This window comes from Balearica regulorum, chromosome 20 (assembly GCF_011004875.1).
Source record: "Balearica regulorum gibbericeps isolate bBalReg1 chromosome 20, bBalReg1.pri, whole genome shotgun sequence".
Taxonomy (NCBI): domain Eukaryota; kingdom Metazoa; phylum Chordata; class Aves; order Gruiformes; family Gruidae; genus Balearica; species Balearica regulorum.
The window spans coordinates 4086779-4103644 of record NC_046203.1 but is presented as its reverse complement, the minus strand read 5'-3'; the positions used below and the strand labels follow the sequence as shown (position 1 = coordinate 4103644).

At 35.5% G+C, this 16866-nt stretch overlaps 1 protein-coding gene across 10 annotated transcripts in view; it reads left to right on the top strand.

Annotated features, from left to right (window-relative positions):
• Positions 1–16866, top strand: part of DENND1A (DENN domain containing 1A) — a 213369-nt gene that overhangs the window by 6442 nt on the left and 190061 nt on the right. For all 10 annotated transcript variants that reach the window (XM_075772395.1, XM_075772403.1, XM_075772402.1 and 7 more), the window contains one exon: positions 122–192. In XM_075772395.1, coding sequence (XP_075628510.1) covers positions 122–192 — 71 coding nt within the window. Of the gene's footprint in view, positions 1–121; positions 193–16866 lie in introns of those variants that run through there.

Genomic DNA, 16866 nt, shown 5'->3' with positions numbered 1-16866 from the left:
AAATCTAGTTTATCAAGTTGTCATTGTAATGTGTGCGTTCTTAGAACCCTTTTTGACTGAGTAATTGAAAGCACACTTTAAAAAAAATCTCAATGTGCTAAATACTTTTTTTTTCTTTCAGACAAAATCCAGAAACTACCTTTGAAGTGTATGCAGAAGTAACCTATTCAGGAATCAGTTGCATTGGGAAAGGTACTGTTTCACACTGTAATTCTACCTACTTATTGGATAAAACTATTCTTAAGAACCATGTATTGTGAGATAATTAAGTGTATTTAATATTATGCTGTTGCAGCTTTTAAAGATATCTTAATCACTGGTTCTGCGGAATCTTTTGCAGTTAGGACTAATAATGAGAAGTTCTTGCCTCCATCCCTGATTGTGGGCAATTTTCTGATTTCTTTGACTATTTTGCCTTTTTTGTATTTTAAAATAGAAATAACTCTTCAGTAGGTTGAAAAAGTAAATGCATTTTCAGATTTGTATTTGCTGCTTATATAAAGAATGGGTAGTTTTAAAGCAAAATATACTCTAAAACTTCTTGTGTGGAATTTATTTTTACTTCCTCTTTCTTACTTCTCTACAGAAGTATTTTTATCTGTTCCCAGAGTTCTTCCTTTGATCAAATGATTTTATCTGGAAATAAGGCATGAACACAGCTTATGATTTGGTTAACTATTTTTATCAAACATTGTTACCAAGCCATAATTATACAAGTATTTTTCTATAATATTATTTCTGACAAGTAGTCCTGTGTTTATGCTAGAGAAGTCCCATAACTGCTGAAACCCACATGTAAGTATATTTGTGAATTTTTGATTGCACTTTTTTCTTAACCTGAGGAACTTGATCAAATAAGCAGGAAAAGCGAAGGTTGAAATTCATAGTCCCAGAATTTAGTTCAAGATATTGTCTTGTGAGATCAGTCTCTAGAATGTTAGGAAAAGGAAGCATGTCAAAATTAAATAATTATGATTAGTCAACATATACTGAAGTAATATCCCTTTTTATCTTTTATGAAATGATCATGTGTGTATTGTATATATGGTATAATGAACCAATAGAAAAGATTTTTGTATTTTATTGACTGGAAAGGCACTTACCTCCTTTTATATCTGTATCTGTTTGTTACAATCAGCAAAAGTCAAATAGCTGCAACTCTTTCCTTTACTGCCAAAGCCTCCATAGGAGTTGTAACTGGAATACAGTTTTGGCTTGTCCTACTGCTATATGCCATCAGGACTATTTGATGTAACTGCAGGAGCCCTTTTAATAACTAGTCTTTGTTTCTGCACATCTGACCTGGATTCTAGTGCCAGAAAATCTGAACAAATTTGACCATAAACATTACATTGTACAGTACTAGTGTCTGGGTATAATCTTCTCTTTGAAGTTTGTTTGCATCCCCCTGGAGGGATTAATTCCCTGCTGTGGGAAGGTGGGTTAAAAAGCACGGAAACTACTTTACAGGTTTTTAATTGGAGAATTTAGTATACATTTTGTTCTATAAACCAACTGATTCTGTGGGAGTTTCACTTAGTTGTGTTTTTAAGTTTGTTGTATGCACTTGTAGGTGCAAAATCTTCAGAAATGTTTTAGTGAGTAAAAAGATTTGTTTTAATAATTGTTTTTACAACTGGTACATTCTGAAGTTATTAATTTTCTCTGAATAATCTTTTAAAAGATTTTTCCCAACCATTTTTTTGTAATATTTAAGAGGTGCGCTTTATTCTCAGAAGTCTTAGATTTGTGTATCCCCAAATATTCCGTCCTTCTGTTCAAAATGAAGGTGGTGGTTTGGTTCTCTGCAGCGTCGACTCTATTTAATAGCTATGCTGTATCCCAGGCAAATCGCCGTTCTAGAAATATAGACCTAGAGACCTCCATGTAGTCTCTTCTTCTTCTTGGCTAGCTGTTCTCTGCCAGAAGACCAAGAATATAGACCAACTTTTTTCTTTTTTTTCTTCCCCCCACCCCAGGCAGGGAATGTATGTTAAATGACAAGGAGCAGTTACTGTTAGGAAAAGCAAAATGCATAAAAGGTGTGTAAGGAGAAAATTTATCAGGCATGTTTAAAAAAATTATTTCTTCCCATGTCATGGATCCCAAAATTAACTAAGACAACTGTTTTCAACGTTTGTGTCTAGTATAATAGCGCTATTGATCACTTACAGTGCTCTTAATTCTCGTATCAATCTTCTGACATGAACTCGAGGAGCATGAATAGCTCCAAAGCTATAACAGTCCTAGTGTGGGAGATTGGTTTGTGGGATGGTAAAACATACCTCTATTTTGTTTTATTCAAAAGTTTGTGCAGCAAAGCATATTTTCCATGTGACTTAAATATCAACTGCAATTATATTTCATAGTTCATTTGCATCTTGCCGAAATGGGAGTTACTGACTTGTGTTAATAACTACTGACAGACAATTGTACATTCAAATAGCTTTATTGCTTATATAATTGTTAACAATCTTGTATTAAATATTTATTTGGTTAATAACTTTTGAAATGAATGAGAGCAACATTATCCATTGACTGTCACATAGTTACCAAGACAATTGACTGCAGCAGGAAAAAATCTGTTCTGGGCTCCAAGAAAGTCATCAATAAACTGGAACAAGTTAAATGGAGGGCCACTGAGATGGTGAGCAAGCTAGAGCACTTGCACTGTGAGGAGAGGTTGAGAGTGCTGGACTTCTTCAGCCTGAAGAAGACTTCAGGGAACTGAGTAGCAGCCTTCCATACTTACGAGGAGTTCATCAGGATGAGATGTCCAGGCTATTCACAGTGGTGCATGGCAGGAGGACAAGAGGCAATGACACAGACTGAATCAAGAGGTGTTCTAACTGAATATTGGGAATGTTTTCACCACGAGGACAGTCAAGTATTGGACCAGGTCACTCAGGGAGGTTGTGCAATCTCCATCCTTGGAGGTTTTCAAGACCCAGCTGGATTGCAGCCTAAACAACCTGGTCTGACCTCACATCTGGCCCTTCTTTGAGAGGAGGTTGGACTGGAGACCTCCCAAGGTCCCTTCCAGCCTGAATTACCCGAGGATCCTGAGATTTGATTCCTAGAAATCTAAGCTTCAGGAACATCTGGAGGATGTTTTGTACTTTTAATAAGTTATGAAGAGAAAACTTTATCGAAACCAGAGAAGTTGAAAAAGCAAATATTGTTTTATTCCAATCCAGGCAGAACTCACCGAAACCGCAATGAAATGTGTGAACTGAGAAAGGAAATGACCACTTGATCTGCTCAGCTGTGGTCTCTCTGTCCTTTCCCCTCTAGATTGTTTAGGAATAATGATCATCTGTGCTCAACATTGGTGACTTGTGTATTTCTGGCACATGAAGTCTTTGGTATGTTATACAATTCCAGCATTCAGTTGTATCCAAAAGCTGTGTTTGTGCTTTTCTTATATTTGTAGATCTTATTTGGGGACTTACGGATTTTTTTCTTTCTGAGTCACTTTATGTAAATGTGATCTCTTTGAGAACTGTGAAGCAAGATACCTGCAACTGTGACTAGCAACATTAAGATGAATATTTGTTATTAAGAAGATATTTCCTTAAGAGAAGACAGTTACCAAACCAGTTTTTTGCCTTATGATTGTGATTTCCATGGAGGCTGGGAATTCTCCTTAGTTAACTGAATCTAAGTTAGTGTGAGTTGTTTGTGTGTGTTTGGTTTTTTTTAAAGAACATTTGACTTCCTAAAATTGAATGAAAATACAAAACTGCTGTTATCTTAACTTTGTTCCCACTTTTTTCTTAAACTTTTTTATATTTCATTTGGGCTGTCTGGAATTCAGAATTTCTTCACTTAATATTTCAATGATGCATTCATTCATGTTCTACTTTTCAGTTTTGTCAAATAGCACTGTTCTCTTGTCCATACTCTCTTCTGATAAAATGTTGATGGCTTCTCACCAAAAGTCTAGGGCAGCAAAATAGAGTCAAAAGTATGGAGTCTGCATCTTTACAGTGACAGTTCATGGAAGTTATGTAGTGAGAAATCTGTATTGTGGTGTCAAGTGTATGTCAAGCATAGGAACTTTACAAGTCTAGTGCTTCTCACCAGCTCCCACACGCTTACTTTCATGGAGAGAGGAAAAAATAAGCATGTTTTTATTTAAAAAGTGGAATATTATTATGGAGAAAATATTGACTTAAACATACAGTGTTAATACTTTGATGCTTTTTTTTGTAGTGTCAGGTAAGTACCGTGTAATGACTGTGACTTGGAGGAAAAGGTGCAGTTCCAGGGCTGATACAGAAGCCTGGCTAATAGGCTGACTTAAGTTAAATACTTTTAACCAGTGCCTTTTGTGCAGTGGTGTAATTGGGATGGAGTAAGATGCTAATACTGTACAGATGGGCACAACAGTGTCCACACTTTGACAAGTATGGCAGGTAACTTTGGCTTTCAGCCATTCCAGGAAGATAGATAGATTGGTAGGACTTAAAAAAAATTGATTGCTAAGACACATTCCAATTCACATATAAGGCTTTCATATTCTATAGCCTGTGTGTGGGGTTTGTGTCTTTGCCTTTATGCATTTTTGTGCTGTGCAGTTCTGACAGTATGAGAATTTCTAACCTTCCGTATCGCGTAGATATAAGGAGGCCATCTGCCTTGCTAAATCTAGGTGTATTGCTTTTAAAAAAAACACAACCAAACAAAATGTTTTGCTATTTATCATGATTATTTTAGAGGATTCACAGATTTGAGTTAACCTTGCTTCAGGAATTAAATAAACTAGAGCCTCGAAAATCATAGATAGAGAGGAATACAGCTTATTGCTTAGCAGATTCCAGTAATATATTCTGGACATCATCTATAATTGCATTAGTTTTGCCTTTCTGCTGTGATGCTTAAGTAATTAAGTGTGACTTGGGAGAAATGAGTAGATGTATATTTTAGTTGACACTAAAATAATTATTATAGCACTTCTGAACACTACATGCAAGGTTTGAGGTTTACCATTGGTTTTGTTAGCATACTGCTTTGTTATGTTATGTTTTACTGTCCACGCTGGTTTAAGAAAAATGTTTAAAACCAAACTTGCTTTCAGTGGTTTTCATAATCAATGATACCAAAATCTTTGCAGCAGAGGATGTCTGTGCTGTTTCTTTCATCACTGATGTAGCTGGTACTTCTCAAATTCAAGAAGTTAAAAGGGTACTCATTAAAATCTTAGCGAGAAATGCTAAGTTCTGTGGTATTAGGGCAGCGTGGTTCCATAAAATAGTACATTCCTAAGCAAATAATGTTGGATGTTCTAAACGGAAGCTACAGATTACAGTTTTAACTTATTAAAATAAGCTTTGATGATAAGTCTGTGTCTTTGGTGCATGATCTTCTCTCATTCATTGGAATTGTTACATGCAGTGGATAATTAGAGAGCAAAATAGACACTTTATGAAATACTGCTGTTCTACAGGATTTCTTTTCCATTTTTAAACTTAATGTAATGGAAGGGAAAATGCATTTTATGGGATTGTGAACCCTTCTAATGGAGACCTTGTGTAGTTGTCATGGCATCTCATAATAGTAAAACTTTACAGAAATTGAGGTAATAGATTACAAAGAACTTGTTTGTTTTACAAATCATATCTGCTTAAGTTAGCTTAAGCACTTCTAGAAATTCAGTTCCATACTATTGACGTATTGTATGCTTGAAAGTAGAGTGAAGTGCATTGGAACTGCATTTTCTCTTTTTTAAACCTTAGCTAAAAGATTGTTTTGTTTTTTTGAGATGCAGAAGTAGAAAGAATCTACTAGCAATTTTAGTTTAAATACCTATATAAAGAAAGTGAAAGCATGCTAACTACTTAAGAAATCTTTTAACTTTCAAAGCACTTTATGAGCATAAAACTGTTGCAGGTCATTCATCAGAAATATGATGTGACAAATTTAAGGATCTTGCTGGACCTCAGCCAAAGATCCCATCTTGTTAGATGGGACCGTGAGGAGAATTCTAGTCTGTCAAACTGTTCATGTAGAAAAAGAGAATTTGTTAATCTAAAGTAGCCGATCAAAATAGTCTCTAAAGTATGAACATTTGAAAGTAAATGCTCACAAGAGTAAGACACCCCCCCTACACCCCTGTCTGGGAGGACGGAGCATGCTTTTGTATGGGGTTTTTGTGTTCTTGCCAAAGCAGGCATTATAAAAGTATGTCAAATCTGTAGCTTTACCATGTAGTGTGCGAAAAGGCCTTTCTCTCCAAGGACCTCATCTTTCATCTTTTTGTGAGTGTAGCATAAATTCTTGCTGTGTGTTCAAGTAAAAAGCTAAAATGGTTTAGTACAGCTAAAGGATTTTTCTTTCTTTTTAAAAAAAAAAAAACAAAAAAACCCATGGTAAGTTAGAAGCCTAAATGCAATAGCATGGACAAAGTGTAAGTGTGTTAGAGTTTAACAAATGTTCACTGGATTAGTAAAGGAAATGTAGTTTATACTACTTCTTTTATGACGGAATTTAAAAGGTCTTGCTGTAAGACTCGCCATGTGCTTCTTTCTTTTCTGGAAAACATACCACTAAGTTGAAAAGGGAGATGAATCTTAGAAGGAAACTATTAACTCTGAGGGAGTTTATCATTGTTTGAGAGAAAGGATGAAATTTACATTTGAATAGGCTCTGAGAGTAGCATGTACTACTAATCTTGTTCCTACTAGAAGCTTGTGAGTAGTTTAAGTACTTCCTTCTTTACTTTTCATGTTCTAGTCTTGTGTTGTACTAGCTCTTTCCCTCCCTCCCCCCCTTCCCAGTAGATCACAAATGTTATAACTTAAACTAATCGAAGTCCTTAACTCTACTGGGAGAAGTCATGATGTGCTTGGGCCCTAAAATTATTCTGCAGTTGTCACTATGGTTTCCATGATAGGACTTTCACAGGTAGAGAGAACTAGCAGGTTTCTGTTTCTGCAAAATAGACATCGTGCTCCTCCTTATCATTACCTTTTTGTTGTACCTTGTAATTTTAGATAATAGAGCAGTACATCCCATATAGATGAAGTATTTTCTTGAACATAAGCAAAGTTCCTGGAGTAAGATTAAGTTAAGAGTTGGTCATTCAAAAGTTTGTAAACCTTAGCTGTGCAACTCTCAGAGCAACCTTTATTTTTTTTAAGGTGAAAACATTTTGTTGGTTGAGGTTTGCCTGTTCTGTATTGAGAAATAGGTAACATACTGAAGATTTAGGAATAACAAAGGAATTGCAAAATTCAGGTCTCTTTCCATTAAATAAGGGTTTTCTGTTGAACATGTGCTGTAATTCAGGTATCGCAAGTTTTCCTGTCCCATCTTTATGGTATTATGTTGCTACACCTAACTTCCTAAAGCAGATTTGGAAAAGTAACCAAATCTAAGTAGATAAGGTCATATTTGGGAATTCTAATTCTCCTAAGCTGCTGCTTTGTTTCTCTGTTTCCATTTGATCACTTTTCTTCTAAGTACAAACAAGGTGGAAGATTTTCACAAAGAGCTAGGACTGCAGTGTCCAAATCAGATAAGTAGCATTGTCTGAACTGCTTTGTTTGAAGACAGTTCACAGTTTGGCTTTTACAGTAGAAATGAAATACATAACTCAATTTGAAGAGAAACTCACTTTATGAAAAAACATTAGAATCTGTCATCTTGCAAGTCATCATGAATTTCATCTAACGCCATTTTTAGGTGTTCTTAGCCGATTATACTAGATTTAATAAAACCCCAAGTTGGTAATATCAGGTATGACTGAATATTCTTCCATTTCTCTGAGTTATTTTGTGGCTCTTTTTTGCTCCATGCTTTAGCTACTTCTGTCTACAGTCTTTTCTATTTCACAAGTATTTACTAGTCTGCACTATATTGCTACTGCTGGCACTAGACAGAAAAATTCAGCACAGAAAGTCTCACTCACAAGACTTTAAACTCTTTTGTTGATTTATATTTTTTAAAGGAGCTTGACATCTTCATCAAGTTCACAGTGGGTCTGCTTTGTTTGCTTTCTCTTGAATGCTTGATAAGATTTTTCTTCTATTGTTTTGTGCAGCAAGGACAGAACTTGCCATGGCTGAGGTGGTTTTTTTGTAAATCCACAATATGGTCATTGTCTGCTGCTGAATAATTGTGACTGCTTTTTGTACAACCAGAACTAAGGCTTTGGCTGTGAACAGATTCCTTCTTAGCGTGAAAAGAGACTAATCCATGTAAATACAGCCCCAAAATAAAGCTTTACAGAAAAAGGGAAAGGCTGCTAAGCAGGAGGGCAGAGGTCAGCAATTTAACCTTTAACCTAACAAATAAGAAGCATGAAAGTTCCCGAATTGGTTTACAAAGGCAAGCTCCTGTGATCTGTCAGTTTTTCTTTTCATGATAGAGTTGGGTGAGAAAACTGACTGACAGCTAGTGCCTTTTTAACTGCAGGTTGAAATTAACTGCCAAACTGAAACTTTTTTAGGGAGGGTTTTCTTAGGGATTTTAACAAGTTATTTTCATTCACTACCTGTACTTACAGTTTTCCTTGAATTTATAGAGGAGTTTGAGTGGTTGTTCTCTTTAAAGAGTTCTTGAGAGACTCAATTTAGATACCAAATGCAACTGAAACGTTTAATATTTCAGCATTTGAAGCATTTAAGAATTTGATGAAGCACTTGTTGCAATTAACTCTCTGTTAATGTGCTCCTTTAAGAGTAGGGCCGTTATTCCAATAACAGCAAAGAGATTGTACTTTGAATAGAGTCAAAAAGTTGTTGTGAAAGGGGGTGTGTATGACTTGATTTAAGGGAGTAATTTTAACTTCAGTTCATTCTTAGTCACAAAAATTTCCAAGGTGGTTTGTTTTTTGTCCTTATTTAATCACAACAGGTAATCTCATTAATGAGTGTTAACTTTTTGCTTAAAGCTTAAGGCATCCACACTCAGCTCTTAATCTAGATATAGGCATTTCTGTAAAGAACTTTTAATTAGAGTGTCATTCAGATGAAAAAGAAACAAAGTAGTAATGACTTTAAAGTAGACTCCCTGTAGATTAAGAATAGCGATTTTGGGGGGGGCGTTTGCCTAATGTAAGCACCATCCCAGGAATGACTGACATTTGGTCCATCCACGGTTGTACTGATGCTTCCTGTGAGAGTTTCCAATAGAAATATTGGAGTTTAGAAATTGTGTCTGTGTATAGTCTGTTGACATGTAGGTCAGTAATTCTACCCAGAGCACTATTCTAAGTTTAACATGCAAGCAAAGCAAATTTGGTAAAGCAAAAGATGAACTAGATTTATTTTTATTACTGGGGTTTTCTGTTATAGGTAGTTCCTTGCAAGAAGAGAATGTAAACTCTAGTTCACAGAGGCCTATCAGAGTGCCCAAGGCAGTGTTGGTCTGCTACAAAAAGAGACGTTGTCAGGTTTTCTTGTGGGTTTTTGTTGTTTTGTTTTTATGATTGAAATAGAGTTAGAAAGAAAGACGATTTGAGGTTAAAATATTATCAAATAAACTTAAAATGAATTCAGGACTACAATTTTATTTCAGCAATGGTTGTAAAAAACCAAAGCCAAAACAAATCCCAAACCCCACCTTTTGTGCTACCAGAGACTAGGCTGATCCTGCAGCATTCTTCATGAAATGCTGTAGCATGCTGATTCACAGCAAAGGGTCAGTCTGTGATATGCTTCCCTGCAGTAGTGTTTGTGAGTAACAGCAGTAAGACATGTTTTACTCTAAAAGACCTGTAGTATGTTCTGTTAATATCCTAACATGCTCATTATCTGTGAACTAGGTGTATCACCTGCTCTCCACTGGATTCTATCATTGGACAGGGGAGAAGGCATGCTGCTGAATCCTGACTGATGAGTAAGGAGTTTTTTGGCCCTGCCAAAATTATTTTGGTAAACCATTTGTCAAAATTCTGGATGCTGACAGATTATTGGCTTTTGGGGAGATGACTTGTATGTCTTTTTTAGATGGAAACAGCTTTCAATATACTTATTAATAGGACTTATTTCATAGAAGAGTGGGATAGGAACCAGGGAAGTTGAACTGCAGTATTAAGGATGGTAACCTTGGATGGAGGGTGGGAACAAACAACTGATAGTGATAATCTATTATCTGGAATCGGTTATAGTCTGGAGAGTTCATTTGTTTATACTTCCCTAGGGATTAAAAAAAACCAACACAACTCCAAAACCCTCAACCCCCCCAGTATTTCAGTTGGTTGTGATTTTTTCTGAACTCTTCCATGACTGGCTATTTGGAGAGTAATGTTTTTGAATTTGATGAACTAACTAGGAAAAACAAATGATGCATAGTATAGATAGTCAAATAATATAAGACTGTGTAGAAGTACCCTGTAGAACATAATAATCTGGGTGGAAAGCACCAGTTAAAAGATGAGAAGCAGCAGTGAAGGGTCCTATTTACTGTGCCAAAAATGTGTGGTCTGCCCCAGACTTCATCAACTATTATAGTACGTACACCTAGGGAAGGAATGAGAAGAAAAAAGAACTTTCAGTGAGTACTTTTAAAGCACTATCTTGGATATTGTAGCCAAAAGAACTTCCACACTTAGAATTTGTGCTAGGATTTTAAATGGTGGTGAAGGGAACTACACTCAGAACTCCCAATGCATTCTACTGGGATTAACTGAATCCCATCTTTAGTTCGTTTAAAGAGTAATTTATTTTGAAATCACATAGTTATGAATATAAATAGTGGTAACATTACCTTTTTTGAATTTATTCTTACATTGTTTTATCTCTTAAGAAAATAATTACTCTTCATTTATGTCTAGTTGACCTGTAAGATACTTTTGAGTAGGATCTGGTTTTATCTGATACTTGCCTGTTGATTGTTCACTCAGTTTAATTTTAAGACGAGTTTATCAAACGTTAAAAAGATTCAATAGGGTAAATAATTCTCTATTAAAGCTATAACCTATGTCCACAAAGGCATTAAAATTTATACTTAGAATTACCACAGACTAATATATTGATCTCCTCTCATCCCATTCTATCTAGAGGTGATATTTGCACATGGAAAAATCTCACAGATTGTTTTGCTTCATTGTGATTAATGTCCTTCTACACTAAAGATAATGTTATGTTTGTCCTGTTTATTTGTTGCTTTTACTTAATGGCTTAAATGCCTTACTTGTGTTTGTGATAATCTATATCATTTGTACACAGTAGTGTTAAAAAGTTTTGATTATGATTTAAGAAAATGTACTTGTAAATTATTCACTAAAAATACATACTACTTCAGTGCATTTAGATTCTATCAGTACTATGTAATTAAATAGCTCTTAAAGATATTTTCTGCTAGAAAGAATTAGCAGCAGTATATAGCTTTGTGTGTACCTTGGTAGTATTTATAAACAAAAATAGATGTAGTGAGTAAATAGAATTATTTAACTTGTTCAATATTTTATTCTTTAATGAACTGTAGAGGTAAAAAGCAGCAGAATCTCACAATTTGCCGTCTCTCTTGCATGGAGATTGCAAAAAAACATGCTTTGTTGCACTTATGCCAAATGTGGTATCCAGTAATACAGTAATTACAGTGCTTTTCATTTTGATGTATTTCTTGATTGCTTTGCTTCACCCCGGATATGGGATTAGGTCCTTCACTAAATCATCTTGAAGCAATTCTGTATCTAGACTAAGTACTTAGAATACAGTGAGTATCAATCACGTGGACAATTAAAATTGAGTATTGACATGTTTTTTAAAATAGTCATACATCTCAATTTTGTTTATCTCAAAGTTTTAAAAACCTAATGACCTCATTGCAGCTTGACTATAATTACCATGTTTAAACTTCTATGCATTTTTTAGTTTAAACAGCCTTTGTGTTTTTTTTTTTTAAGCCAAAAGGAAATTAATGAGAAGAGACAAAGAGACATCAAAGAGGTTTTCCCTCTGATTGCAGTGTTAGAAGTTTTGCCTGAAAATAGGTTACATTTCTTCTGTTTTCAGCTGAATCCTCATTAACTTTACATTTTAATGATGTCCAGAGCAAATTATACGAATATGGTAGATGCCTTAAAGGGAAGCTTAAAGGACACCTTTTTAATGTTTGTTTCTTTATTGGTGGCAGTATTTGCACCAGTATTATAAACAGTGTTAGAATGCTAAAAGTAATCCCAAAACATATCAGAAATATCTTCCACTTTTGTATATATGTAGTATAAGTATCTCTAGTTAATATTTAACACAAGTGGAGCATGTTAGGGGGATATCTACATTTTTGTAGAAGAAGAATGTAAATCATGTCCTTTGAAAGAGTTTACAAATTACTTCTGCATCTTATATCAGTTTAATTTATAATGGTAAAATAAAATGGAGACAGATTATGGAACAAAGCCTCTGAATTATTTTATTTTCTTGAACCTTCAATGCAGAAGATGATTGAAGTGTTAATAAAGTGATAGTTTGTATTTTCACAATGACATAAATATTGGGGGAACTTGGTGGAATTTCAATTTATTCCATTTCGGGGAACACTCTTAGCAGCAGTTCTGTGTTCTAATGTACCTCTCCTACTAAAAACTAAGATTTCAGAATTAACACAATTCTTCATCTAAAAAGTTATATCAAATGCAGCAACAAGAAATTGTATTTGGTATATCTTAAACAAGGTTAACTGAAATTGGCAGTTGCTTGGATGGAATTTGAACAGTTGAGAATCTAGGTACTTCAAGATAATAAGAATAAGATAATAAAGATAATAAAAAGATATTAAAGGTATCTTTATCTTTATAAAAAGATATCTAAGATATCTTTTATTATTTCAAGATAATAAAAACATGTCTTAAAACATAAAATAAAATAACAATTGCACCCATTTCCCCCCAAAATATAGTAATTCTATATTGACTTTTTTTTCTGCTCCCTTTTTTCCCCCCTCACACCTTTGCCTCATGGAAGGATATATTGTTTCTGACTGTAGCTCAATGAAAAGTTAGACAAAAAGGTCTTGTGAAAAGTGAAGTCTTCTGTTTCCCTGTCCTGGTACTTGGTGTCTGTGTTTTATAAATACAACCTTAGATTTTCTTGTGCTGCATTCTAATCAATAAACTAAATTTTTGGGAGGTGGGATTAGGGCAAGGGAATAATAATAATAAGTAGGAAAGTCCCAAAGTTCAGCTATGAGGTAGGACTCAAAATCCAATTGACGCAGTGAAATGTTATCACTTAAGATCCTAAAAGCTGGTACTTCATGACTGCATTACCATAATAGAAATGAATTTCTAATTAATCTCTGGTTATTCCTGTGGATACGGCTCTGCTTGGCATATGATTTCACAAAGCTAATGTCCTGCATCTATATGTTCAGTATTTCAGATTGGTATTTCTAAAAAATGTCTTTGCAATGGAAACAATCTTTAGTGCTTGTTTTTAATACATTCAACGTCCTTGTGTTCCAGACTCTTAGTTCCTGAATGACTGGCCATCCACCGTAGTGTTATCCAAAGTTTGGTTTTGCTGTTCATCTGTGTTCTGTAGTTGAGTGGTACTGCAGTTGCATATGGTCATCTGCTATAAGATGTTCTTGAGAGCTCAAATTTGCAATCATGACTATCAAAATAATCCTTTTTGTCCTGAGAATTCCACCTGAAGGATGCTACAATTTTATGATCTGCTCTTCCACTGAAATTTGTGTAGTGTTTTAGTGTCTTGGCATATGTACACATAGCTCTTATGTAAATTAAATTTTCCCTTTTATTTTGAACTCAAATTTTTGCTAAACAGAGCCTGGTCGACTTCTTCATCGTTGATTTAGACTACTGTGTCTTGATGGAAGCATTTGATATTGTCCATCATTAATAAATAATTGAATAATGCAAGAGTCATTAGACAAAAAGAAAATAGAACTTAACCTCTCCATTTCAGTATGATTCTTACATACTCTTTTTTTATATTAATAAATTTTCTGTAGAAACTGTTCAGAAATACGAATTATCATGATCGTCTGTTGTGGTTTAACCCTAACCAGCAGCTAACCCCCACACAGCTGCTCGCTCACTTCCCCCTGGTGGGATGGGGGAGAGAATCAGAAGGGTAAGAGTGCAAAAACTCTTAGGTTGAGACAAAGAAGTTTAATAGGTAAAGCAAAAGCCATGTGCGGAAGCAAAGCAAGCCAAGGAATTAATTCCCCACTTCCCATCATCAGGCAAGTGTGCAGCCTTCCCCAGGAAATCAGGGCACCATCATGCGTAACAGTGACTTGGGAAGACAAACGCCATCACTCCAAAAGTCCCCCACTTCCTCCCTCTTCCCCCAGCTTTATATGCTGGGCATGACGCCATATGGTATGGAATATCCCTTGGGTCATTGGGATCAGCTGTCCTGGTCGTGTCCCCTCCCAGCTTCTTGTGCACTCCCAATCACTCGCTGGTGGAGTGATGTGAGGAGCAGAAAAGGCCTTGACTCTGTGTAAGTACTACTCAGCAGTGACTAGAACATCCTTGTGGTATCAACACTGGTGTCAGCACAAATCCAAAACACAGCCCTGTACTAGGTACTATGGAGAACATCAACTCTATCCCACCCCAAATTAGGACATTGTCTAGGAGTTATGGGAGACCCAAACTGCGCATCCAGCTTGGTGTGTGTTCGGTGATGTCCTGTTAGAAAATGAGTTTAAATCTTTCACATTTGGTGTCCTGCAAGCTTGAAAACAGCTTTTGAAAGCAGTGGTTTAAGTTCCTAGTTTAGCTTAAATCTTTTAATTTTGATACCTTCTAATGTAACTTTAGTTTGAAGATCGTATCACTAAAGAAGAAAAAGTTGAATGCAATTTCCTGCCTTTTTCTCACCTTTATTTTGGAATTATCAGAGAATTTACAGTAACTTAATCTTTAGTTGAGATGCATAATACAAATACTGATTAATAAGCTCTAGCTGACAGAAAGACGTGTATGTTATTTCCTTGGCATGAAGGATTTTGTATAGAATCATATTAGCAGTAAAAATCTAAATGTTCTTCCTGGTAACTTACTCTGCAAGTATTTGCAGTGTGGCTATTTCCAGCCAGCTATGTGTTAATGATAGTGCAAGGTTGAAACATTCCAATCATTCATATGCCTGTCCTCCCTTTCTCATACGTGTTTCTTTGCTCAGTGTTTTTGCCTTATTTCTTTTGCTTTGTTGTGGCCAATTCAGTCAATATAATAGCAAAGCCATTGGCTTTTTTTTTTCTTTAATAAAGAGTTATGTTAGAGATATAGTATAACAGAGATAAGAGCTATTTATGTCCTAAGCTATTGATTTTTAATTAATGTTGCCTGGGCTCATACATGTTGGCAGAATTGCTAACAGCTTGTGGCATTTTTTAATTCACATCTTCTTTTTTGGTATTTTGACAGTGTCATTCATATCTCATGAAAAAGTACCTCGTCAGGTTAAATGTGTTAAAACACCGAGCAAAAAAAAAAAAAAAAAAAAAGGAGAGAATGGAACATAGGGCTGCCTAGAAACCTTGATCCATTGCCAAAGTATTTAAACAATTTAGTGTTTTGGTTTTCTAGCTCCAAGCTGCTTCTCAAATCCCTTGCTAATTAATCCAGTTAATTCTTTGTAGACTAACTGTATGCAGGGCTTTTTCTTGTGCTTCTATCGCTGAGAACCCTGTTTTGTTAGAAGCAAACCTAAGCTCTGTTATAAAGGTTGTAGTAATAAAGTGAGTACTTGCAGATGTAAATACAGTGTTTTGAGCCTTTTTAAAAGGAGTTGTGTTTGTGTGTGTAACTTCTAATCTTTCGTGTTTAAAAATTACACATATTTGCTTGTATAAAACGATGGAGAGAACTTTGTCATTAGTTTGATCATTTAAGAAAAGGCAGTGGAGCCTTTATGGAACAATTATGGCATGAAGTATTAGCATTGTGATATTACATTTAGTGATACATGTTTATTTTTCAACAAGTAAATGCTGTTTATTTCGGTACTCTGAAATGGATGATTGGATATAGGGCAAATAAGAGACTTTAATGGGAAGGAGAGTTTTTAGAAATGACCTGTTGATACTTTGAATTCTCCTGATTAGAGTACAATAGTGGTATGAATTCAGAACTGGAAAAAGCAGCTAGGGAGCAGAGAGCTTAGAGGCCCAATTAGACATGGTATGAGATAACGAAGAAAGAATAGACACTCCTTAAGGTGTGCTTGTCTGTGATAAAAGCCGCTACAGCTCTTGAGCTTACTTCTAGTTTTTAACGTTTGTTGAAAACTGCTTCCCCTCATCATACTGCTTATCAGTGCTCAGCATATGATTGTGTGCAATAATGCAAGTGCAGCTCTGGCTCTCAGTGATGTTTCTGCCAAAACATTTCTGGGGAAAATGTCTCTCTGAATATTCCACTCCAACAGCTTTCTCAGTTATTTTGAGAGGTTGCTTCTGAGGACTTACTGTCTATAGGCCACAGCTTTCCCTCCTATCCTGTATACAACTAGATGTTCTTACAAATTAGGGATGATGTGCAGATACTGGAGATCACATTTGTGCTGCCAGCTGGCCAGAACAAGTTACGCTCCTCATTTCCTTAGTCATCCTCGATAGATTTGCCTGTCAGCACAATGGGAGACGATGACCATCTGCACTTCAGCACCTTGTGGATCAACCTGTGGAGAAAAAATTGTGCAAGTGGATTAAAGTTGTGTTTTGCATTACCTTTGGAGTTGTAGTGAAGGAAAAATTATTTTCAGCAAATCTGCTGCTAAGGGTGGACAGATTCAAAAGAATTGGCAGAGCTCTTGAAAATGTCTGAAAGTGTAGTTGGGAGCTTGTTGTGTAGTAAAGCTGGGCAAGGAAAAGAGAAGGGAAATGAATGAAATTGCTCATTTTACATACACCTGATTTCCAGGGCTGACAAACAAA